The sequence below is a fragment of the Poecile atricapillus genome, chromosome 1 (genome assembly GCF_030490865.1).
Source record: "Poecile atricapillus isolate bPoeAtr1 chromosome 1, bPoeAtr1.hap1, whole genome shotgun sequence".
Classification (NCBI taxonomy): Eukaryota; Metazoa; Chordata; class Aves; order Passeriformes; family Paridae; genus Poecile; species Poecile atricapillus.
Window position 1 is genome coordinate 80,911,549 of NC_081249.1, and position 27,232 is coordinate 80,938,780.

General features: G+C 38.8%; 1 protein-coding gene across 1 annotated transcript in view; it reads right to left on the minus strand.

Moving 5' to 3' along the window:
* The window catches only part of TYR (tyrosinase), a 42,841-nt gene extending 16,080 nt beyond the window's left edge, over positions 1 to 26,761 (minus strand). Inside the window, exons 1-3 of the mRNA XM_058848790.1 lie at positions 25,776 to 26,761; positions 16,043 to 16,259; positions 6,778 to 6,925 (exon numbers count right to left, since the gene is read on the minus strand). Of these exons, the coding sequence (XP_058704773.1) occupies positions 6,778 to 6,925; positions 16,043 to 16,259; positions 25,776 to 26,618 (1,208 nt within the window). The 5' untranslated portion in view covers positions 26,619 to 26,761. The remainder of the gene's footprint in view (positions 1 to 6,777; positions 6,926 to 16,042; positions 16,260 to 25,775) is intronic.
* Between the last annotated feature and the right edge of the window lie 471 nt (positions 26,762 to 27,232).

Here is a 27,232-nt window from a genome sequence, read left to right on the forward strand (position 1 = left end):
TTGCAAAATATGTGGTGTACAAAGTGATCCATTCAGTAATTGTGTTGGCTGAACTAAAATCTTGCGGTAAGACTGATATGAAACCTGCACTTTAAATGGGACTATTTGAACTGAACCTGCTATATAATTGACTTTTATGAACAGAATGGATCATTACAAACATCTAGCCTGAATAATGACATGGCAGGTGAGATTGCCAACTGCTGTATTTCACATATAATTCAGAAGATGTCTGCTTAACCTTTCTCTGGTCATTCCCCTAAAACAAGGTGGAACAGCAGCACTATAGGTTATATGTATGCTTAATCAATTAAAATAATATTTATCTCCAGAGCCTGATCCTTGTCCTTATTTCTCTCTGTGTCTGCCTCTGTATGGTCTATCTGTGGCTATCCAGAGGACTTCTTAAAGGTTACTTTAAATGCATGTGCACCCTCAAGTGTATCACATATATCCAGTCCCTGTCTGTTCACTGGGGGAGGCATGCTCGAAATCTGTACTCTTTCACTTTTGCCTCTAGCAAGGCTAGATGATAGGTGATGTGACCCTCCAAGGCCGTTCCTGCCTCCCTTTGGGTGCTTTGCAATTGCAGCTGCTCAGGCTTACTGAAGTAGAAGTTAGAGCCCAATATCTTGGTGTGTGATTTGCCTTTCAGCCCCAGACAGAGCCATATCAAAGCAGAGATACTGGGGAGCTGTTTCTCAGCAACACCCCATCCTTCCCACTTACACTTTGCTTTTCATGGATATATTTATGTGGTATTTCACAGTAGATGTGAACTCACTCTGCCCACATACTGAGCCCACTTTGAGTGAGTCAGCTCCATCAAACAAGCTGAGTAGCTCTGGTTAACATGCTACAAAGCCTGAGAGGTTAGGAGAGAAAGGTTAGCAGCTCTGCTGGGTGCCAAGAGAGGGCTTGTGATAACACAGGGAGCATGTGTCCTCCTGCACATTTGTAGACACCCCCAAGGGAAAACAAAATTAAAAATATAGAAATTTCCTTCCTAAAAACTTCAATGCTTGAGTTTCCCGCCACCTTCTGTACTTATCTGCTCTGTATCTCATACTTGCTGTAGGAGTTTGTGTGTGCCAATAAAGCTTGTGACCGAAGTCATTCCTGGCCCACCCTCATCTCAAACATTCTGCTGGAGAGCAGTTTTGTTCCTCTAAGTCCCTTGTGATAGAACAGAGCTGCTTTCTGTGTGCAGGAGCTGCTGTAACAAGGTGATTTTTCTAAACATAAGGGAAGGGTGAGAGCTGGGCTACCTTGCTGCTGTGCCACAGAGCCAGCTAGTGGGATGTAGCTGTGCACACTGATTACAGCTCTCTTCCCATGATATTGCTAATGGCAACCTCTTGACCTGCCTTTGTCTAATAGATGTCAAGTGGCTCCAAGCCGTAGCCCATTCAGCTCCAGAAAAACATGACTTCTAGGCTGTGTCATTTACAAATGTAACCTCAAAAAGCAGTAATAGCCATGCTGTGCCTATATCTAGGAATAAAATTAATAGTACAATTTGTGTTTGTAAAGTGATTTTTCAATATTTAGACTGCTTTATTATTAGCTGATTTATTATTGTACTACAATTTCTGTATCAGCTGCACCTCAATCAAAAGTTTTGATGTGTCTAAGTTCTTGTATACCAGAGGGAGAAAAAAATTCCTCGGCCTCATGCTTTATCTGTGTTGTCTCCCACTGGAGACATTTCAGGGTAAAGAATCACTCTTATTTAATGTATTAAACAAGCCCGGAAACATAGTGTTGTCTTACAAGAATCTCTATGATTCTTTCTGAATGTCTTCTCCAAATGTTCCAAATCCTTGAAGCAAATTGTTTTTAACTTCCAAAATAAGTTCTTGTTTCCTATCAACATTTCAAAACAAGAGAACAACTTGGTTTTTTCTTGTGCCATTTTTTGGTTTAAAAACTCAGAGATGACATTCAAGAGAAAATGAAAATGTTCTGTTTCAAAAACAGAGTAAAAATAAGATGCTTTTATTTTGACATCTCCTGGGAGTGAAAATCAAATTTTCTCTTGCTAAAGCATTTTTTGCAACAAAATCACTTTTTCCACTTTTGCCATAGTGCTGCCTTTTTTTTTTTTTTCCCAGTGGAAGAAGGTGCTGGCATTATGGCAACTATATTGATTCTACAGGGACTGAAAGTGTCCACAAAGCTGGCTGAGGGAATGGGGTGCTGCTGATCAGATGAGGGATGTCCAGCTGTGTCTTGTCTTTGCTACTTCATGCAACAGTCAATGAAGCAATTGTTGCCTCCTGTTTCTTTGACACCTGAGAGCCACAGTCAGAGACTAAGGATATGCCAGGTGTTGCACAGACCAGTGCAATGAGATAGTCCCTTAATGACAGAGCTTACAACAAAGGCAGCAGCAGAAGGCACAGCAGAGAGATGCAGACAGGAGGAGGACTTGGCACCCATGCACTGGGACTGAAATAGTCCACTCACTAAGGAGGAGTATGGAGGAACCCGTCTGAATGCCAAAAAGCTGTACAATAGAGTTTGGTATAATGAATATTTTGGAAGAGTAGATGAGTTCCTTAACAATGATTTGGGGCTGAGCAGTGAAGGGTCTTTAAAACAAAAAGCAGTTGATCTGATGTGAAGAGAAGAAAGAAGCAGCAGAAGGGTATGAACAGAGAACAACACTTGGAGTTAAGAAGAGAGTTGAGTTAATGTGATGGTGGTTGCAGCTTTATTCTGAGCTGTGTAGTTATTTATGATACCTGGAGAAAAGAGGTCTTGTAATGACAGCATCACTAGAACTGGCAATCTGGGTCTAGCTCTAGACTATTATGAAAATAGGCTAACAAATAAGACTTTAGAGAAGCAAGAGACTGATATCCTACACATCTGTTGTGTGTCTTTAGAAACTTACTCATAAATTGCTTTTCTAAAACCAGGGCCCTTGGAAGTCATCCACATTATAGTAATAAACCCTGCCCATTGCTGCAGAACTCAGGAATGAGATGAGAATGGAGGGCCTTGCATTACCTGCTGCATGGGTATAAAATTGTAAGGAGATCTTTAATGACAACTTCTATTCCCTGTTGCTATTTAGCTTTTCTTAGGTAAATTGTTGTGTTGGTGTGTGGAAATCCAGAGTTACAGAAGTATGAAATAAATGAGAAGAAAGCTGAAATATTCAAAGGACAGAAGGGCAGATGAAGATACTACATGCCTCTAGAGATGAGACGTGTAAAAGATCCAGCAGAGAGGAAAGAGTTCCTTCTCAGAGCACAGAAAACACCCCAGTGATCTCAAGTGGGACTGTGGGCTTGGCTTTCATGGCCTGTGCAGCTGCTCCTTACAGCTTGAGTGGGTTGACTCCTCCCTTGTTATTCTCTTGTGCTGACTGTAGAGCATATCTGAATAGTAAAGAGATTTGCAATTAAGAGAAATGCTTCAGAGAGCTGAAAAAGCTCTTGTTTTTGCTGAATGTATGTTTTGTTGCACCTTTTTTCTTTTTATTGTTTTAAGCCATTAAATTAACAATTATTAATTTTCAGGGTGGTCACCTGCTTTTACCAAGCACTGAGATTTGATTCCTACATCTTCAAACAAATTAGAAGGCAAGGAGCCTGATTAATCATTGCTGAGAAAGCTGTTGCCTGGGTACCTTCATACATCTGCACTACTGAGAAGAAATGACCTAAAAAAAAAATGGAAATGTTTATAACAATGTTTTTTTCTTTTTCACCTGAGCGATCTCAACTGCACCTCTGCTTCATCTATCCTTCCCTCCTTCGGTGCATCAGTCCTGTTCAGAGAAGGTGAGGGACAGCAGATGGTGGGCTGACTGCTGCTCAGTTTAGAAAGCAGCTCCTAACATTTGGCTCACACCTGTCAGCAGACTCCGTATACACTTGTTTATCCTCCTCTGTACCATATGTTTCCATGCAAAATCACTTCCAATGATCTATTGCCTTATTGCTATCACTCCTATTATGGTTGTAACTGAGCATTTCACAGTCATTAATGCATTTACCCTGACAGCATCCCTGCTGTGTAGGCATCTAATATCACCCACTGTACAGATGGGATAGCTCAAACTCAGATCCGCAGGTCCTCAAAAGCCTCATTGAAATCAATGGGAAGGAAACACATCTCCAGGGGATGGAAGCTTGGGAGAGCAAGCTGCATGCTGGGTTTCACCCAAGGAATTGGCAGTGGAGTGGGGAAATTCCTCTGTGGGGGATTCTACTTGGATGCTCAAAGTGCTGGACCATTCTTGATTTCCTGACACAGAGCTGCTCCCTGACTCTGCAAACCCAGAAGACCTGTGGCTATTGTTGTCATCGGAAGTACAGTTGAATAGTTAAAAGCCCATTGTCCCAATGTAGTGATAGCAGTCAGCTCAAAAGTATTCTGCCCAAATGAGAAAAGTTGATAAGGACCAAAAAATGTGCTTCTGCTGCTCTGGAGACTGTCTCCCACTTCCTCTACTCTTTGTATTCTTGCTTGCCTCTCAGAAAAGAAATTTGCAGCCCCTTCTCATCCTGTGTAGGAGAGGAACAGGGTTTTCTAAAATGTACTGTATGTACCTATCAGTCACCTAGTTATTAATTATAACTAAAAGCATGATTAATCTGTCACAGATAGGGCTGCTAAGTAACCCGGATCAGGCTAATGCATTTCTGTCACCTACACAAAAGGCAGCATTATTCTCAGATTTTACATCTGTGTGTACTAAGGCCCATATCCACAGCAGCTGCAGAGCACTGGTGATGCCTGTCTGCCTCAGATGGGATGAGGCTGCATCATGCATATCTCTATTGCACCCACAGAGCCTGTGCAGTGGTTTGTTTCCTCAATGTTAGTACAGTTTAATGAGGTTATCTTTTGCAAATAACTGTGCCTTTTAAAACTGATAACAACTACAGTTATGAGAATTTTTCCAGGGACTCATAATGACTATAACTGAAATTCCTCTGTATAAAGGGCCAGCATGAAGATCAAGGTGCTATTTAAGCCCTGCAATGAGTAGGAGTTAAGAGGTTTATAGGTTTTCTGCTAGTGTCAATGTCTAAGTAAAACAATTCTTTTGATATAGCACAACATAAGTTTTTCTCTTCTGTGTTGCCTTTATCTGAATATTCAATTGATCCATTTTTTTAATAGCCTAGATGTTGGAAAGCTAATTTCCAGGCACCAATTTGAGAAAACTACACTTAAAACCCTTATACATCCATCCTGTGAAGCAGTCAATGCATGGATATGCTAAATCACAGCTACACCATGTAACTTTTAAAATGTCCTCGAGAAAAGCTTTTCACATGAAGGATTTTCAAAACTGACACCTCTAGGAGACTAGTTATACCCTACAATATGAGGAGCAGAATACATGTAGGTCAGCCATTGAAGGAACCATTCCACTGATGCCTGGGTGACCTGCTAAGACTTAGACTTGATGCCCTATGTCTGGATGGGTAAAATATGAGGAACACAATCATTAGTCACATTAAATACATAATATATTTATTATATATATACATACATACATACTTACCTACCTACCTACCTACATACATATATATATATATATATATATATATAATATTAGATATAAACCATATTATTTTTTTCTCTCCTCTTATATTTTAAATATATATGAGGAGAAAAAGCCCAACTTCAATTTTGTCTTTTTACACCTACTACCTTTTTGGTTAAATAAGATAAAGTTTTATATAAGAGTTTTAGTGTGAACTGCCTGAGACTGCAAGATGATGCTGGCAAGCTGTAATCTGCATCCCTCCTATGCTGCATGCCTCAGTGGCCCAAATGAAGAAACCAGTTTGGTCTTCATCTCAGCAGGCACCTTGCTACATGCAGGCAGTCTCAGTCAGTTTCTGAGCTTACAGATTTATGGACGTTTGTACAGGGTAATAGTTTTTTTCTCTTTGTCCTAAGCAATGCAGTAGTCAAGTAACTTTCAGTGGAGAAAAAGTAGAAGGTGGATAGGAAAATATAAACTGCTCCAGAACAAGTGTTGTTTTTGTGGCTTTTACAGTTCTTTGCCTAGCTTTTTTTTTTTTTTTTAATTGCTCTTTAATCATCACAATTTGGTGTAAATGCAGTCCAGAGTAAATTGTTTGTAGCCATTCACATGTACTATACTGACACAGAAATGAAACCTTGGAATGCTTCCCTTAATCTATCAGTTTTACCAGTTTGTGGCAAAACTGTTCTCTCCTACCCTTTCTTATTAATAAACATGATATCTGTTTGCTCTCCTTTCATTCTGCACAGCTGTGCCCTTCTCTTTCAACAAGAGACAGTCACAGTTTTCTTTGTCACACTTAAATACCAATTTTTCCTTCTTTATTTATGAATAGCAGGCTTGGATTTTCCTTATGGAACAGAAATTAAAACAGCCCTGACATTTAGAATGTAAAGGAATTGCTCCAAATGATTACAGTTGTGTTAAAATGAGTCACTCACTTTTGATCCAAACTTCCTGACATACACATCCATATATATTAATCACTATGACATCATTGAAGAACTATTTTTACCTTTTTAATAAAAGCAGAGTGCATTTGTCAACTCATCAAATTATATTTAATCCAGTGAACATACAGACTGGTTAGGAAAGACACGTGCTTTCAAGTAACAGCACAGCTCCTTTCTACATATCTGAAAATGTTGTGAGCGTAAAAACATGTAAAATGTTTGCACTCTTTGAAATTCAGGTGAAAATACCACTGTAAAAAAACCACATAATTAATTAGTTTTACTAAGGAAAATGAAACTCACCTGTCAACAAATGCATGGTGTAATAAAAATATAGGATCATTTGCAGAGCCTTGTACTTGGGACATGGAGCCATTCATGTAGATGTGAAGTGCGTTATGCAAACCGCTTTGCGCTGGGTTAGATATCGCAGTCTGTGGATCAGCAAAGCCTGTAGACTCAAGAGAAAATCATATGCTGATATGACAATGTGTATAATTCCTTTTCCAGTAACAGTGAAGATCAAAGTACTTACTTTCCCTTCATTTATATTCAGTTTTTAGACAAGAGCTTAGGAAAACTTGTAAAGGAGTGTTAATGTATTTCAAAGGCATAGCAAAGATGAAATTAAAATAAGCTAAATTAAAACTCCTGCCATGTAGTTAATGCAGCATGTCAGCAAATGGACTGCTTAATTGCCTCATATTTTTAAACTTCTTTGTTCATTTTGTCTGGTAAAATACAGATGCAACATAACATATTTATGTGTGGACATTTATTTTTGTTGAGAAAACTTATTCACTTTATTTTCATTTTTAATCTCTATTCTTAAAGTCTCCTAAGATAAAACAGGCTATTTTATCTCATCATCTACTCAGTCATTTATTAGTGTTTGTCTCTATAGAACACATGCTTGTATTGATAGAAGCCAACACAATACAAGCTATAATCTCTACAGAAGGATTTGGTGAGTAATCAATAATCTTTTAGTCAGACTTGCAAGTTAGAAGTCTGTGGAACACTAATTTTGGAGGACACTTAAAAGATGGGCTTTAGGAAGAGTTTATACAGGCCATCTGCCAAGCAGGAAATACTGGAAGAGGAGTTTGTGCATTAGATTTTATCTTGGTAGCCTGTCTATATTTATCTCTGGTGTTATAGCCCTACTCATCATCCCATCAGCCATGCTTCCAAACTACTGGCAAGGACTCCTAGTAAAAGCCAACTCAACCATCTGATCTTTCTCTGGGATTTTCCTGGAGAATGGAACAAGAAAGCTGTGTTGTCCTCCCAGTCTATTTCTGAACCTTATGCTAGCTCTGATGTTTAACCCCTGTCACATCTCTCATATCTGTCTCTTTTATTTGGTTATTGAAGATGTCTTCTTCTCACAATTTCTGTAAGCTGTAGGATGAGGAAACATAGTAGAGGCACATTGAAACACCTTCACAGTTTAATAAAAAAGGCAGTGAACAATCCTTGATCCTCAGTGTTTCCCAAATATTGTTGCAGTTTATCATATCTGCAAAGTGGAGAAAATAAAGATATTAGCTTTTATCTATGGGAAATTTGTAATGGACTTTGAACACTTGCTTTATTTACTTATTTGGACCAAGAACTAGCATTTGAATGAGAATCAGTAATATACTTTTGAAGTGAATCTCCCAACAGTCTTTCTGTTTCACACTGTGATTCACACCACAGGGCAATTTCTGACTTTGCAAGCTGGATTCCTTTTGTAGAAAATCTAAAATGTTCCAGCTATAAGTGGGTGTTCAGTTCAAGGGACTGAACTACAGCCGGTATGAAAAAACTCCATACAGCCAGTATGAAAACTCTAACGTGTAATATGGAACTTGGGTCCACAGTTTCATCTGTTTTGCTCTGGATTTTCTCCTCTTTGAGTCACACAAGGTATTAATTGAGAGCTGCCTTATGAATAGGGTTGCACTCTGCACTTGGAAACCTGAGTTTTACACCCAACTGGGACCCTGATCTTCTGTGTGAAATGATTGCACTTCTTTATCACTCTAAATTCCCTCATTGGGTTTTTTGCTGTCAGCCAACCTCTTCAAACGAGGGGAGAGCATCTGGCGTAACCCACTGTTATTTATAATAGAAGTCAAATCCTAACCATAGTGCCTAAGAACCAAAATACAATAATAACCATCCATCTTTCTGAGTCTACAATATGACAAAGCTTTTGAGAAATTCAGGGGAAGTCAGAATTGAAAATATAATTAGGACATTTGGAGAAGGCAGAGTTGGCTTACTATGAATATTGTAAGTCTTTAAGGTAAAGCAAGTCAGGATTTTGGAAACAAAGAACACATTAACACCTACAGATTTAAAGTACATCAAATATGGACCAGGATTCTGAAAGAGTCTGCTTGGTGACATTAACAGCAAAGGACAGAAGTTCTCAAAGTGAAAATTTGGCCCACAGAAATCTGCATGATGGTGAATGCTATGTTTCCTATCTATCAAATCAGGGGAAAAAGCAGAGTAAAATATTACTTATGAAGAATGATGTATGTTGACAGTCTGTCCAGAACTCACAGGAAGCAGTGGCAACAATTTTGTCTTACTTGCTGCTGGCCACAGCACATATTTATTAGAATCAGTCAATTTAGCAATACTAGGACATTTCTGTAAACATTAACTGGATATCATATATCTGTGTATCATTCTGAAGCAATTCTTCCACTTATATTCCATTGCATTAAATAAGGGAAGAAAAGCTTTTTGCAGGGTAGACAGCTAAATGTTTGCTATCAGACTTTGGATGTTCCTTAAATTTTTTAATGCATTGCAAACACTTGATCTAATCATTCATAAAAATACACAGAATACTATTTTTGGCTCTGGACAGTTTTCTTGGAACATCTGCACATAAGCAATTTATCATAATCATCAAAATCTCTGTACTGGAACATTTTTAGCAACTCCACCCTCTGGCTTCAGAAAATTGGGGTGCATCCAGTCTGTCAAAGGTGATCTCATGTTTAACCCTGCACATGAGAAGTTCTAATACCTGATCTCTTGTTACGAAAACTTCATATAAATTTTTAAGTTAGCAGGAATAAAGCCATGATGTGATGCCATTGTGTCATACTAGCTTGGGTCTTACTCTTTTCTCTCAGACTTTTTAAAAGACTTCAGTACAATCAGCTATGCAGGATGACATACTAGAGTGGAGTCACCCAAAAAGCACATGTGAAAATGTCACAGTTTTTTCAGAGTACAGGAAACTTTGCTGAGGTAGCTTCAGAAAATCACCTCTAAAGCAGATGTGAGACTACAGATAGAAGCAATGAGCTGAAATAAGAGTTCCTCATCTCTATACAGGGGAACTCTTCTTCCTCCAGCTGCCTTGCCCCATGCTGTGCTTTCCTCTCTTCTGCACTAAATTTACCTCCTCAGTCTTTTTGTGAACTGATTTCACTGACTATTCTGGCACTAAACTACCCTGGAGTGTAGGATGTCAGTTTTGTTTTTTTTTTTTTTTGTTTTTTTTTTTTTCAGTCCACTAGAATGCAGAATCTCACATAAAGCTATGATAAGAACAAGTGATGGCACCATAGTAAGGACGGAGAGCAACTGACAAATGGGTGGAGGAGACTGCAGTGAGCTACTTAATCATCTTGGCCAGTATAGGAAGCTGTAATTTTGAGACATCCTTATAAACCCTTGTTTGATCATGGTGCATCAGAAATAGCTACCAGGACGTACATCACTGAACTGAAGTTTTTCCAGTGATTTAGACAAGAGAAAAATCAGTTTTAGGGCTTGATAAAACTCATTCTTCTCCTGCTCATAACACTGTTGATTAACAACAGTGATTCAGTGGATTTGAAGCAGCTTTACTGAGCCAGGCCGAATTAAGTCAAGTGGGAATTTAGACCAAAGTTTATTATAATAGAAACTAATGATGCCAAATTCAGCCAGAAGGATAAATTCAGGCTGCCTGACAGCTTTTAGGATGGTATATAGGCGGTTCTCATTGAGCATGCAATTAGGTCAGGTGCATGTCTTTTAATAGAGTACTTAATTATATTGACTGTGAATTTTGCTAACAGAATCTGCTAACAGAGACCATAGAAGTCCATGCACAATCAGCCAAGTGCAGAACTTTATGTACTGAAAGCAGGTAGTGTTTTCCTCAGTTGCTCATTTGCCACTGACTGAAGTGCTGTAACTACACTTAGCAGCAGGTATGCAGAGCTTGGAGAGCATTAGCACTGCAAAGTGCTACAGAAATGGAGGATCCATTCCAACAATCCTATCTGCTTTAATTATCTTGGGGAACTACTTAGCATCTCTGGCATCCCTAGCATCATTTAGATATCCATAACAGTTTTGCAATTTGTTTTCTGAAGTGCAAAACAGTATTTCTTACAAAATAAATTTTAGTTTTGTGTGACTTTCTAGGCCAGTGGTAAGGACAGCTGGTACTTTAAAGGTCAAATTCTGTTTTGTATGTTGCATGCTGAGGGGCTTGTCATGCCCAGTCAATTTGCAGAAAACACTAAGCTGGATAGTTGATCTTCTAGAGGGCAGTATTCTTCTAGAGGGCAGAATCAATGAGAATCAATTCTTTGAGATTATCCAGTCCAACCTATGACCAAACATCTCATGTCACTTGACCATGGCACTAAATGTCATGTCCAGTCTTTCCTTAAACACTTCCAGTGATGTGACTCCACCACCTCCCTGGGCAGCCCATTCTAATGTCTAATCCCACTTTCTGTGAAGATATTCCTCCTAATGTCCAGCCTAAACCTCTACTGGCACAGCTTGGAGCTATGTCCTCGCATCCTGTTAGTTGCTAGTTGCTGGGGAGAAGAGACCAACCCCCACCTGGCTACAGCCTCCTTTCAGACAGTGATAAGGTCCCCCATGAGCCTGCTTTTCCTCAGGCTAAACAACCTCAGGTCCCTCTGCAGTTCCTCATAAGATGTGCTTCAGACCCTTCACTCCCCTTGTTACCCTCCTCTGGACTGGAAAAAGACCTGTTGGTTGATAGTGGCTGAACATGATCCAGCAGAGCACCCAGGTGGCCAAGAGGGCCAGTGTCACCCTGGCTTGGATCAGCAATGGTGAGGCCAGCAGGAGCAGGGCAGGGACTGTCCCCTGTACTGGGCACTGGTGAGGCCTCACCTCAGATCCTGTGTTCAGTTCTGGGCCCCTCACTGCAAGAAAGACATTGAGGGGCTGGAGCGTGTCCAGAGAAGGGCAACAGAGCTGGGGAAGGGTCTGGGGCACAAATCCTGTGAGGAGCAGCTGAGGGAGCTGGGGGTGTTTAGCCTGGAGAAAAGGAAGGTCAGGGAGACCTTATCATTCTATAACTACTTGAAAGGAGGCTGCAGCAAGATGAGGGTCAGTCTCTTCTCACAGGAAACAGAAGAGGAAACTACCTGAAGTTGCCACAGAGGAAGTTTAGAGGAGAATTTAGGAAAAATTTCTTCATTAAAAGCGTGGCTGGGCATTGGAACAGGCTGTCCAGATAAGTGGTAGAAACAACATGCCTGGAAGTGTTTACAAAACATCTGGATATGGTACCTGGAAATATGGTTTAATAGTGAAAATGGTGGATTAAGAGCTGGACCTGGAGATCTTAGACATCTTTTCCAATCTTAATGATTCTGTGATTCTATGGTTTAGTGATGGACATGACAGTGTTTGATTTATGGATGTACTCAGTGATCGTAAATGTCTTTTCCAGTCTAAACAATTCTATGATTCTCTGAGTCCAATTTTTTCCCGTTCTCCCTGAGTATAATTTTTTTCTCTAATAAAATTTTCACAGTTTAGAGAAGTTCAGGTCAGACAGATGCATTTACTTTAAAACAGGATGAATATAAGAATTTTAAGGCCATATTCTAGAAGCTGTTTGAAGTTAGTGATGTTCTTCTAGCTTATATTTGTGCAGTATTTATGCCATTGGCAAATTCACAGGAAATTTTTCAGGGTTAAATCTTACATACTTTCTCAGGTGGTGTTATTACTGTAATCTCTCAAGAGTGAGCTAGCTGCAAGATCTATAGAATTTGACCTATGTGACTGGAGTAAATGAAAGTTTGTGATTATCTAATTTAGACCATGTCACCATCTACCTATTTTTTCTTAGAATTTATTTTTTAGAGTTTCAAAGTGATCTGTGTTGAGTAGTCTTTCTAGTTCTCTAGCAATGGATCTTTGCAACTTGACAACATTTTCCCAGTGTGCAGCATAAATTTGCCTAGAGGTGGAGGTTCAAGATGGGTGAGGAATGTTGGCTGTAGCCTGAAACTTTTTCAATTAGAGTTTTCTGTTGGATAATTTCATTTTTAGAAACCATTTTTTCTATAGCTTTATGGGTTGCTGTGAAAATACTGAGAAAAGTTTTCCAGATGAAAATTTCTCCTTTCATAAAAAAAAAAAGGGAAAATGTCTTATTGAAATGAAATTACATTTTGAAATATTTGATGCTTTATTCTATTATTTCATGACAGATTAGCAATAACAATACATAATTGTGACAGACAATGGAATGCTCTGACATGGTTTGGTTTGATAACATTTGTCATGAGTTAATTCATAAATAATGAAAGTGATAGAGGGCTTTAGAATTTTTTTAATGTTCTTCTGTGACTTTGTGCAAAACTTAGAAGGTCCTGATTTTCATTTTAAGTTGCCATGAATAAACTAATTTCAACTGTGGAATCTGCTCATAATGAAAAAGAAAATCTAAATTTTTCAGCTGTCTCTTATTCTTAGGAAGTAGCATTCAAGGTGTCACACACCGAAACCAAACAGAAAAAAAGAAGCTAAATTACTTAATTTGCAGCCGGCTAATCCATTTCTGATCTTTTCAGATGCTTTTTAACTAGGCTGATTTTCTGTTCTCTTGTATCCATGAAGTTTCCAATGAAGTCAGCAGTGTTCCCCAGTTAGGACCACTAATCAACAAATCCTATTTAAAATAATTGCTTCCAGGGGCAAAGTGTAAACTGCTCTTAACCTGTTGTTTTTCATTTGTAGCAGAATCTGGTCTGCCACAGAGTGAGAGGGCAATTCATGGGCACAGCCTCATGGGAGTGTTTTATTGAACAATATTGACCTTTTCTGTTTATGACTGTTGTGATATAAATTCTTCAGTGACATAATTTCTGTTCCTGCAGTGGCACTTTATGTTTCAAATAGAAATTTCAGCCTGCCTTCTTGTCATAATGATGCTGATACTTGCCCCTTTGAAGGATAAAAGTTTTAGCCTTAAGAAAGAGAAAGCATAAAGTTTTTCACAGAAGGGAATGTTCTATGTGATCACAAGTATTTTTCATTACAGAACTGAGACTGAGGTGTAAATCTGACACTGGTGTAAATCAGGAAGTGCTCAGTTACAGTCACTGGCTTAGTTCTGATCACCTTTCCTAAACCTAGAGTAATTCCAATAAGGTCAATGCACTTACTTTGGATTTCCCTGGGATCTAAAAGAAATTAGAATTTGACTTTAGCTGTATTATTACAAAATTGTGCAAATAAGTAAAGCAGGGTTGAAAAATGTTTTGCTTTGAAAAAGAACGAAATGTTAGGAACTATGAAGTGTTAACAGATTTGTAAGAATGCAGTCAAGGAGTAGGCACAGATACAGTAAATGCAAGTTGCCAATCTAAGTTTGGCATTTTTACACAACAAACAAAGCCAGCCATTTTTAATAAAGGAGTTAATGCAATTATAAGGGAATTTTTTCAGTAAAATTTCTTTAAAAACTTTCCACCGTCTTTTTCAATGTTAGCCATGAATTCTTGACTTCACGTTGCAGTTCAGTATCTTGTTAGCTAAATAAGTTGGTTGGCAGAAATGTTTGTGTTCCTGTGGTGTAAAGTTGTGTTGAAACAACTCAGGTTAAAAAACAAAATAAAAAAACTCCCACAGACTGTGCTTTTGGTTTTGCTTGCAATACCAGTAGCATGATGGTAGACCCTCAGTAATTCATTACTGGCTTACTTCAATTCCTTTTTCTCTACCCCTTCTACTCCACCCTTTGCATCTATTCACACACTTTATGGAGTAAAATGTAGGCAAACCTCAACTCAGTTATGTCACCTTTTCTTTACAATACTTTATGTATTTCTGGTTTCAAGGACAGAAAGCACAGGTATGTTTGGAGGTGCAGACAATTATTGTCTGGGCTCTTTCTGGACTGAAACGGACAAATTCTGAATTTCTGACTATTTTCAAAAAAGAAAGTAGTCCACTTTTCCCAAAAAAGTTTTAAGGCATTACATGCTACATAAAGACTAAGACTAAACATATTAAAACTTTTTTTGTCTTAGAATCATAGAATGGTTAAGGTTGGAAGGGACCTTAAAGGGACCTTGTTCCAACCCCCTCTGCCACGTGCAGGGATCCCACTCACTAGATCAGGTTGATCAGGGTCCAAACCAACCCGGCCTTTAACACTCTCAGGGATGGAGCAGCTTCCCCAGGCAACATGTGCCAGTGCCACACCATCCTCTGAGTGATGAATTTCTTCCTAATATCTCATCTAAGCTTTCACTCTTTCAGTTTAAAACTGTTGCCCCTTGTTCTCTCACCATCTGACCATATGAAAAGTCCCTCTCCCTTTTTATAAGCCCCCTAAATGTACTGGAATGCCCCAGTAAGTTTCCCCTGAAGCCTTCTCTTCTGCAGGCTGAACAACTCCAGCTCTCTGAGCCTGTCTTCATAAAAGAGTTGCTTCATCCCTCTTATTGTCTTTATGACTCTTTCCTTATTCCCACTCCTACTCCTATTTTATATTGTTATGCCCTTATGCAGTTCTTTGCAACCCAAAACTCTGGAAGATCAAAAGTAGATCACATTTGATTCAGCTGATATATGAAATTGTAGAGATATATTCAGTGATAAATGTACAATGTGCTGTCGCTTACTAGCAATTTTACAGGATTCAAAAGAGTTTAGTAGACAGATAATTAAGAATTTCTTTTAGTAAAGAACTTTTGCTTACTAGCCAATTAAGAAAATTCAAAACAGTTAAATAGCTTAGATAACTAACATAAACAACTAAATTATTTTGGAAATGATATTAAGTGTCATTTTTGAAAGGTAACTTAATCCATGTTCTTTAGAGCTTGGGAAAAATTCTACTATGGAGTTCACAGCGGAATGATGTAGACATAATGTGCCAGCTGGCAACATCCTCCTTCACACCTGTAATCAAGCCTGATCCCTGGAAAACAGTGAATTCCAGGGCAAACATGTAACTTCCATGGTTTCATGATTACGTATGGTTGTGCACAAGCAGACTATTGGATGTGTTCCTTTTCTGCTGTGCTGTGTTTTTTTGCAGTGCTTGGTCCTGACTGTAGCAGAAGACAGTATCTCCTAACAGACTTAGGGTCTGATCTAGTCTATAGTTTCTAGTTTGTTATCAAATACCTTTAATGTGGTTCTGCATAACTTTTTCTTTCTTTGACAGTTATTCTTCATGAAATCAGTTCAAACTGCCCAGAGTTTGAAGACTCTAACCCCAGAGAGAATCAATTTATAGATGGAAATGGTGTAACAGAATAAAGCATGTTACCTTCCAAAGTGTTTCGGAAACTGTAATTGGCCATTTTATCCATGGGTCCAGATTCATACTGAGTCAGTGAAAGGCAAAATTCAACATCAGCTGATGATGGGAGCCTTGGGGTCCTTGACTTATCATTGTTCCCAGGATTTCTCCTTATAGGCCCTTCATTCGTGGCACTGCATAAAGCCTGCTGGCTGTTGTACTCTTCAGACCGAGTGCAAATTACCTGCATAAAACATCTTCTGTTAGAAGAGTTGCAATTACAAAAAAAAAAAATAAAACAAAAGAGGTACTTTGATGAATTTTTTCTTAAGAACAAAGAAAATGTACAGTGTAATAAGTTTGTTTCAAAAATATATATTATTTTTTACATTTTATGTGTATAATTTTAATATAAGATGGTTATTTCATACAAAACAGCCCACTAATACAGTGCACATTTTGGAGTCATACATTGATCTGTATCTGAAATTACCCATGTGGACTAAGACATCAAATAATTCATGTTCTTCAAAACTCACTGAGGCTAAATTCAGTGTTACCCACCAATGCAGCAGGACACAGAGTTAAATCTGCTGCTGAATTTGCTAAATGGATGATTTTTGGCTTCAGCAGGCTACTGAACAAAGCCATAATCACAGATTTTCTTTTTACCCCACACAGTAAGAATGGGAAATGTTGACTTGAAATATGAAAAAAAATATTATGAAATTATCTGTGTTTGCTTTATCAGGGTAAATGGACACTTACTTTCTCCATGTCTTAATGATACTACATGTATGAAATGGGAAAATTTGCTGCTGTACTTCCTAGAAATGTTGTGGAGATGAACTTATATCACCAACTGAAACACCATAGTGATGGAGATTGTGAAAGGATCTTAGAGAGATGGATAGAGATGTAAAATACTGCCAGAATCCATCTAGCATAATTTTATAAGTGTTCCGGGTTCACAGAGAAAGTCCAATTACAGTGACATAAAAAGTCATTATTTTTCAGATGATCTGCAGAAGCTGCCAGTTCAATTTGAGATTCCTGGAAGAGCAAGGCAGGTCAATGGCGGGTCTATGAGAATGAAACAGAAAAACAGTGGCTCAGAATTTCTAGAAGTTGTTCTAGAAGGTAATATTGAGGCCCTGAATCAAACTCAACTATTTATTGTTCTGCTTTCCTTTTGAAAAAAACATCAAAACAAGTAAAACTCCAAACCACCAGAGACCCCTTTAAAACACATAACTCAGGACTCTGCCATTAGCAAGTAATCAATGTTAATGAGAAAGTTGAGTAGAGAAAGAATAGGTCTAATTAGTGAGTGAGACATCATAGGGGAGAAAACACCTAACACTGAAACCTCAATTTCTTTTATCCTAAGGTATATTTCTATTTCAGGGACCAAAACAATGAACAAGAAGGTGAGTGAAAGCAATCATCTCTGCTTTGAATGAGATGGAAGAACATGAGATCCTCTGTTGAAGGAAGTGGGTGGAAGATTCATTTCACCTATACTAGCCATGTAGAAACTGTGAGATTGAAGCAACACTTCAGGATGACCTCTGGAGTCAGGGGAGAGGGAGGCATCTCCTGAGTGTGATTCAGCTCTCCCAAACCAGATGTCTGGTAGGTGAGATGCACTTAGCTCTAGGGGTGTCTAACTCTCTCCATTGACTTAGTCGATGAAATAAAATGAGCAAAAAAATCAATGCAGAAACTGTCTCTGGACTGCAGTTAGCAAGGGAAGCAAAATTAAGAGTGTTCAACTTAATGCTCTATTTCTGCATTAGGGTGGGATGAATCACACCCTGGAGGCTCAGATGTGCTTCTGAACTATCTAAAGACAGAGCCAAAGGCAAGTTGATGTGCTGCTGAACTAACTTTTGAAAGAATGTAAGGAGATCAGATGAATCCTTTTGTAAAGGATTTGACGACAAATTCACAGATAATGTTTGATGAAGCTGGTGATATAACAGAGTCCTTAAGAATCTGGAGTTGTTAAATGATAAATTTTCTATGAATATGAATATCATGAAAAAAATTATTCTCATCTATTTTGGGGGTATATAAGAAAGCTTATCAGAGCAATTTATCCTTTGGCACTGGTCTGTAAGCTGCAATCTGTCCATCTCTGTTAAAACTACTGAAGTGCCCTTGGAGGCTATAGGTAGTTTTCCAGCAGAGAATTGCACCAGCACATTTCCCCCAGAAGCTCACCAAATGGGTCAGGGTTGTACCTCTAAGAGTGACTCAGGTCAGGAGTGTGTCTCTGAGGAGACTCTTCTAAGAATCCCCGCCAAGAAAGGAGAGATAGTGACAGGGAGAGGCCCACAGTTATAAACACAAAACATAGCTTTTATGATTGGTTTGTTTTACTGAGTTGACTCCCATTTGAAGGAAAATAGGTGGATGATTCAGGAGAAGCTCTAGTAATTTTTTTGTTTATAAAAATGTACCATTCTGTGTCCCTAAAAGTGCATTAGTGATGAAGGCAAATGTGTCTTGGCTGGTGAAGCTCAACCTGTTTCTCAGTTGTCACTTGGCTCAGTGTGGATTTTCTATTTATCTCTCCTATGGCCTTTATCTAGGCTCATATCTCCTGGGTTCTCCATCCTGCCATCTCCTGTCTTTCACTGTTTTCCCACTACCCTGGGGATATATTCCTATTGTGTCCTAAAGAGGAATCACATGCTGTGTTCAAGACCCAGTTCTCAGATATTCAGACAGGGAATCTTCAAGCATGAGCTTAAATATATCCCTAAATAAAGAAACTTTTCCCCTTGGTTCTGTTTATCCATTTCAGTGGGATTTAATGTAATTGTTAATGTCATGAGGCTTATAAATTTTTAGAGTGCTAATGGTTTTTTCCATTTATGTCTCAGTGTAGCCCTCATTAACTGTCTGACTAGCCAAATTCATTCTAAACAGGAGACAGAAGCTAGAAGGCATTTGGAAAGTCATGGTCAAGAAATGCCACAACATAAGTGCCAGGAATGAAAACTCTTGTTTGTAATCTTTTGCTGTTTCTTTTTCTGAACTAAAAATTAAGGCCTGCTCATAAAATTAATCAGAATGCTTTTCCAGAAAAATTTAATAGGTGATATTAATTATGTGTCTATCCTGAAACTCTAATTTGCTATTTTAACAGTTATGTGATGTGTAAGTGATAATAGAACATAGATCAGTCAAATGGTTCTTTCTGGATGTGATCTGCATAAAGCATCCATAAAATGGGTCACATCACTGCCTTCTTTTCCTTCAACAGGAATACTTTCTACTCTAAATGTGTTGGTTTAAAGCATGATATTTTATTCCCTTATATAACAGTCCTGAGCAAATTTCTCAGTTCAGCTTGGACAAATCTTCAAATTCCAGCTGCACCTGCTTGTGTGAGTTCACCAGTTCCAGGGAAATTGTTAGGAAGATACTCTGAGGAAAAGCTTATGTAAGTAGTGAGCAGAGCAAATACCAGTAGATGGCAGTCCAGAATATGCAGCATCGCTTCTGGACCTTGTAGCACCCAGCAAAAAACATCCCCCTGTGAGATACTGCAGTTGAGACATTGAACACAGATCTTCTGAGTGTTTCTTAGAAAACAGACTGTACAGGCTACTGTCTCACACCTTTGGAAAATGGGAAAGCCTTTTGTCTTTTACTTTGCAACTGCTTGCACAGACCAGCCCCCGTGCCAAAATAATGGAACTGCGTTACAGAAGATTTCAGTGATATTCAGTCTTTTGCTTGCTGTCTTTAAATTCAAAGCTATGGGAAATTTTGTGAGTGATTTCTTGGGGTTACTTTTGTTTATTAGATCTGTACTCACAAGGGCATTCAACACTGATAATATATACCTAAACACTTGGGAAAAGAGGGTTCCCTGTGGTATTGAAATAGGTGCTCACGTAGTGATCTCAGGTTCCTCAGTTTGTTGGGGCAGTAGAGCCACTCAAAGGGCTAATCCACACCTCTGGATTAGAACTGAACCCTTCCACTGCTTCTCCTCTGAGCCCACTGAGCTCCCCTCAGAAGCTCTACCAGCATATTTTCATAGTGTTGTGATGCAGATTAAGTAGCCGAGCAGAAGCACTTCAGACTACACAGTCAGAGCAACCACCTGACTTGCTGGTGTGTGCCAGCCAGAGAGGTGTGATGTAGGCACTTCATGACCTTCCTTGACACTTCCTCTCACCTTTGTTTGTCCTACGTGAAGTCTGGGCTCCTGAGTTGGAGCCTTGCATCCTGTTATGGACCCAGAAGAGATTTTGCACTGATTCATTGTCTTTCTCTGTCTTTGTCCACTTACTCTCACAACCTTGCTTGGGAATGTCATTAAAGCACAGCTCTCACACTAGATTTAAAACATTTAGCAGCTATAAAGAGGTTTAATTTTTTTCTTTTTTTGGCTGCATTAGGGCCTGGCATAATTTAATCCTAATTAAGTGGCATCCAAACTGAGAAAATGCAAGGAAATTCCCAGATACAAACCATACCTTGGCACCTTGTTTTCATAGTCGATACTTTGAAAGCTGCTGTATCTGTAGCAGACTAAAAGGGTTTTAAGAGATTGTGTATATTTATATCTGGTTCTTCATTTTCTGCTGAATATTGCAGGAATGGAAAAGTTAAACATGAAGAGGACTGAAAGATAGGGAGAAAATAAGCAAAGCAAAGCCTTGAAGGCATTCTAAGAAACATCTAAAAGGGTGAGGTCCTTAATTGTCTTTCTTCCCCTTATGGCACATACATAAACTGGGGGAGCTGTGAAACTCAAGCTAAAAGCAGATGAGACAAACATGAACTGGCAGCATTAAAACAAATCTGGGGCCTTCAAGGTATTTTCTCATCTTTCAGTAAGAGCTGGCTGAGTTTCACCATTTTGCTTGAAAGCAGCCCAGAACTGGAGGGCAACCTATACCAAATTATGCACCTCTAAATGGTAGTGGGCTGGAGTAGGAAATTCTGTTAACAATTACTGATGAGGTATTCACTAGCAGCCCTTGGTCTGACAGGCCATGAGTCCCTGCTCTCTGGCTGTCTCCAAGCTGTACCATCACTGCTGCTGTCTCCATGTCTACTGTGAAATCACCCAGACACATCTGTCTAGAGAGAGATGGTAGGACTCTTCTGCTGATTAATTATTAACTAACCCCAGTTTTTATGCAATCAACCTAGCTATTGATTTATACTTCTCTAAACAAGTAAATTCTTCATCTTTTACTTTACATAACTCCTGAGCAAGCATGGCTATACATTAGAGGAGAGCCAAGCATCCAGGGACCCAGCTCCACTGTCACCCACACAAGATTCCATGGACAGGGACACAGAGGCTGAGGATACCCAAGTGGCTGCTTCTGCTCTGCACAGATCGTGATACCTTGCTGCTGTGGTCATGAGGTGGCATGTGAAGAGGTACCTCTTCCTAACAGGAAATGTTTCAAATTTATAATCCATGTAAGCATACCATTAGAGAACACCCTTCATAAATTCTTTCTTTATAGCTGCTCCATTTGAGCTCTTGCTTTTTAATGTACCAGCCCGTAGTTGGCACCACAACCTATTAAGTTGCAGTAAAATATAAAGCTTGTGAATTCCTTGGGTGTCCAGAAGCAGATGGATGTAAGACTCTGGCTGATTTAAGAATCAAGAAGTGCTGGCTTCTGGTGTTTGTATTTCTGAAAATTTCCTGCAGTTTTTAAAGGTAGATGTAAAATAATTTTTCAAATAATGCTGTCAGACAATTCAGCTAGCAATACAACTCCCTGATAAAATGTACTTAGAATTAAATAACTATGTCTGAATAGCTGAATTCATATTTCTTATGAAGTCATGTTTTCAGGTAATGGATCTAAAGTACTGTCATTATTAGTTCAGAAGCATTTTATCTATTTTCTATTTGTGTAACTTGTTTCTCTTTTACAGCAGCTTCGCTTTTGTGTAAGTGGTTCTTCAGGGTGATATGGAATGAAGTGCTAAGGGAAATTTTCCATGCTTGCAACAAAGAATTGGCAGCAGGCTTACCCCAGCACATCTGAGAGCAGCCAGTTCTCTGTGTTATGCAATTGCTTCTCTCAAGTCTTCGGAGAGACAGAATAGAGGGAGCTGAAGTTGGTGGTGTTTCCTGCTTACCACAACAGCAAACTGAAATAGCACTTAGATTCTCCAACTTTATTTTCTTCATCTTATGTCTAGCACACTGTGGGGATTCCCAGACTCAAAAGTTAACTGCCAGCAGAAGGATTCTGCTTTTAATTTGCAGTAGGCTTTTATGCATTAACAACTCCATTGACTTCAGTTGTTTCTTGAAATGAGTCCTGGTGTAGAAGAGAGAAAAAAAATAACCTCCTACTATTTAGAGTCATAGAACAGTTTTGGTGGGAAGGGACCTTTAAAGGTCAGCTAGTCCAACCCTCTTTCTATGGGCAGATACATTTTAAACTGGGGTTTTTTTGTGGGTTTTTTTTTTTTTCGAATCCATTATTTTGAATAATTGTAGAAGAGAGCACTAAAACAAAACAAAATTCTCTCACAATGTTATAGAACATCTCCAATTCCCATATAGTCTTCTGTTAAGTTGACGTGAAATTGCAAAAATTGCCAAAGCATTAGTATGACACATGCAGTCCTAATGCTGCGTATAACACTTAAATCATCACAAACAAGTAACTGAAAACATGAGAAAACCCTTCCTACCCACCCTAAAACATGAGCTAAGCAAACAAACAAAGCCAGAAAAGATTCCTGATAGTCCTGCTGGTAAAAAAGAGGCAGGAATCTGAATTGTCACTTAAATGACAAATATGAGAAAAATGTGGATGGATAGTTCACTCAGTCAAGTGGTAACAGCAGCATGTTGAAGAAAAAGTAAGGTGAAAGCAAGAATTTCAGCATGTATCCATGGGTATCCATGTTGCCATGGCAACCCTTCAATTGAATAAAGTATTTTCTCCTTTCTTTGGGATTAAAGAAAAAAAGAAAGAGGGATGCTGTTCTGCAAATAGGCACTTTACCTTTTTTTAAATAAAACCATTTCCTAACATAACAGGCATTGTTTTGTTATGCTTTGGAAAGACAGTTATAATTCTAAAAAAGACACCATATTATTGATGTGCTATTCACAGGTTTCTCTTGCCCTCTTTTTATTTTGAATGCTTGCTAAAAGCCTGAATTCCTTCAAATTCCTTCACATTTCTGTATTCTCCTGTTGTTTTGGGGGGTTTTCTCTTCTTTTTTTTTTTTCTTTTTTTTTTTTTCTTTTTTCACTCATGCTGTTTAGCTACAGAGCTTAGAGAATCAGAGCTTTCTGCAGCAGATCTGTGGCTGTTTTCCAGTTCAAGCTAAGGCTATATTTGTTCCCTTTTGATTTTCTGGAGTGATAGTCTGATCTCTTACTTTGTGCTATTCAAAGGAACTGTAGTGACTGCTATTCCCTATTAAGCAACTGTTTAAATTTGGATTCAATGCTAATAAAAAAATATCTTTACCCCAAACTCATGACTGAAAATGCAGATCTATTCAATCTCTTTCATTTTTTCTCAGGATAAGACAGGAGAGCCATACATAGATGGAAGATATTAGAGAGAAATGATAATATTTGAAGGTAAAGTTAACACTTATTTTGGAAATTTTGATGAAATTGTAACATTTCCAGAAGTTGCTGTAAAATAAAAGTGATAAACATTTCCAGAAAATACCTGGAAAACATCATCAAATTAGTTAGGTGCTCTTACCTATGTACACTGACACTGAATGTGCTTTAAATATAGCATAACTTTTATTTCTGCACCCTTTAGTTATACAAAAATATTTGAGCAACCTTTTCTATTAAAAAAAAATATCTTTGTTTTAAGACTGTATTAGTGGGAAATAACTTTAAATAAGAAATTATAAATTATAAACATGACTGTTTCTTAAATATATCAATTGCTACTAATAAATTTTCTGGGTATTTACTACCAAGATGAAAATATTTTAGGAATCTGGACACAATTAATAAAGCCTTTGAAAAAAAAAAAACAACAACAACTAAACTCAACTATCAGACAACTACATGTCTTTTAGAAAATTCTGCTAACTTGCTGATTCCTGTGTATTTCCTGTCTCCTCCTACCTTGGTTATCTCATCCAAAATACTGTGTTGGTAGCTCCACTTTTCACATATGACTAGTGAAATTCTGGTTTAATTTAATCCACTTAACCACATATACCATTTTCACACAACAATTTACTCAGTTCACTGTAGAACAGCATAAGATCCACTTCTTTCTGACAGTACAATCTAATTAAGCTAGTAGAGTTGATCCAAATTAAAACTTCTAGAAATAAGAAGAATCTTAGCAAATGGAATGAAAACGCATGTTTGTATCTATTTTATGGCTATACAAACACTAAATTAAATGTGTCCAGGAAATTTCCCAGGCACAGAAGTAAAGTGACATCAAATAATCCATGTCTATGTCAATAAAATAATTTTAGTCTCATAGACAGGGTGTCTCTATGCAAACATTCTCCTGGGAATGATCCCTGAAATGGTACCTGTCTGAAGGAGAAAAAGGTATGCCAGAGAATAGCCTAAAGACTTCTGTTATTCTGTATTTCCAAATGCTTTTAGAGGTATAAACACCCTGTATGTGTGTATAACAGAAGTATACACACCCTGTATTATTCAGAGGGCACAAATCAAAACTAAATACAGCACAAGTAGCCCAGCAAGCCAAATTGGGTGCTGATTTGTAATATGCCAGAATATCCCAGAGCTGCTTGAATTTGTCTCTCTGTTAAATCACTAAAACTGCCCAACCTTCATTTGGGCTGTTGCTACAGAAATAAACAGAAGATAGATTTAGACAAACATAGGCAATCATAGACTTCAATGACAGAAGCAACTGCTGCTGTTGTCATGATGGAGTGTGTCTATTGAAGCTAATAGACCTTTGTCACTGTATTTTAGACAATGTGTCAGTGATGAGCAAGAGACAAAAAAGGGCTCTCAGTGTTAGAACAGGACACTATAGCTCAGCTATATGAGACCTTATCACTTCTGTATAAATGTACTTTCACTGTGTTTTATGGGTTCATTTGAAGTGCTTTTAATTGGAAGGAATCACTATTGCATTTGCCTCTCAGTTCCTTTGAGCAACAGAGATTATTTCTTCTCTATTTCTTTGAACTGCTGATGTGAATTACACAGACAATGCTTCTCTTCTCTGAAGGCGTGATTTACTTGTTTGTCTGTTTGCTCAATATTGAAAGCAGGTTAGTTTAATTTGATAGTTTTTAACTCGTGGAAGGGAGGAATACACTGGGAGAGGGGTAGAGCACCTGAAAAGCCTTTGCTTTTATTTCCATCATTCAGTCACCAATTGTTTTGCAATGATTGTGTGCTAGAAATTTATATGCATAAATCCTGCTTCTTCTGACCTAAATACCACACCAGAATCAAGAATGCTTAAGCTGCTGAAGGCCATTTTTGGACACAAAGGCATAACTTTCCTCCTTCCACTTTAAATTTATGTTCTTAATTAAACATCCTAAACCTTACAGTCAGAAAGAAATGAGAAACAGTTACAAATGAACAGTTCTAAGTGAAGATTAGGTCCACATAAAATCCAATTTGCTGTCTGGTATTGCTTACTTTCTCTCCAGGAATATCTAAGGGAAGGCAGAGTGTCTAAGCTCCCATCTTGTGCCCCCCACTGAAGTGCTTAAAATCAGATGGGATCATTCCCTTCCCCTTTCCTTGGCTGGCTCTTACCTGCCACGAGGAGAAAATTGATGCTGGGCTGAGTAAATTAGGGTTGCTGGGATGTCTGCCACCCATATACTCATCATTGCAGACCTCGCAGTCCTCTGCATCTCGCCAGTCCCAGTAGGGGATGGTGAAGTTCTCATCACCCGTTATCCTCTGGATCTGACGTTCCCACATCAGCAGAAAGACCCGATGCCAAGGCAGGAAACCAGGGGCTTCATGGGCAAAATCAATGTCCCTCCACACGTTGGACCCACCTAACAGTGTGTCTCGAGAGGCATAATAATGCATCCACACAAAGAGATCATACACATTGATGTCTCTGAACATGGGGTTGGAGCCATTATTCATCTGAGTATACGTGCCAGTAGCAATTACATAGTCCTGGCTAGGGATGTTCTTCGCCAAGTTAAGATAGGCAAGAAACTTGTTCTTCTCACTAGCAGTGAGCTGGAAGATGTTTCTCCTTGTTTTCACTTGCCTTTCAGTGCAGTTGATCCCAGAGAAGCCAAATTTGCACTCCCCACAGCTGAATCCCATGAAGTTGCCCTCACATCTACACGTCCGGTTGTAAAATACAGAGGGCCAGTCCTCTCTGTCATCCACTCCTGAAAAAGGGAACTGTGGTCCCAGTGGAGCCTGGGAGAGAAGGATGTTCTGGCAGGACCCTCTGCTAGAAAGCTCCCCACAGGTGGACCCGTCTCCATCCCAAGGGGGACAGCACTCCTTGCTCAGCAAACTCTGCACATTCGCACAGACTCTGGGGAACTGCCCAGTGGATGGCTGAAGGATGACGAGCAGAAAACCCAGGGCAAATCGCAGCATACTGACAGAGCAGCAGGAGAGCATCAGCGCTATGCTTCAGTGCGTGGAGTGTTCTCTCTGACCCCTCCAAAGGCCTGCGTGTGAAAGGAATTCCTCCCCTCCACCAGGAACACTTCACCGCTGACTTCTGCCACAGCGCACCCTCCAATGTCCTTCCCCATTCCTACATGAGATGCATTTGCACACAATATACTCTTCAGGGTTAATCTCATTATCACATGTTCTAGGTGAAAGCCAAGTGACTTTCTCCCCACCCCCTGCAAGTTTCAAAATGCAGGCATTTATTACAAGCTTTCGTCTTCTGCCTAGCACATGATTGCTCTCCCCTGGCAGTTGGAGAGGAAGTAAAATTAGAGTTTGGACACAGAATCAATTGTAAGTTCTTAGAATTCCTAGTTTGATTATATGCTTTAATAAAGTTAAAAAAAGATGTGGCAGAATCTGGTCACTTAAATAGGAAGAACAATGAACCTAAAAAGAAAAAAATAAAGAATTTTTTAGCAAACTGTTTTTTTTTTAAGAGGAAGCAAGAATAAAATGTGGTCAGATTAAGTGTGAACACAGTGCAGAACCAGAACAAATTGTTTGACTTAGCATTTTTACATTTCAGTGCGACCTGGGTTTCTCAGATTAGCATA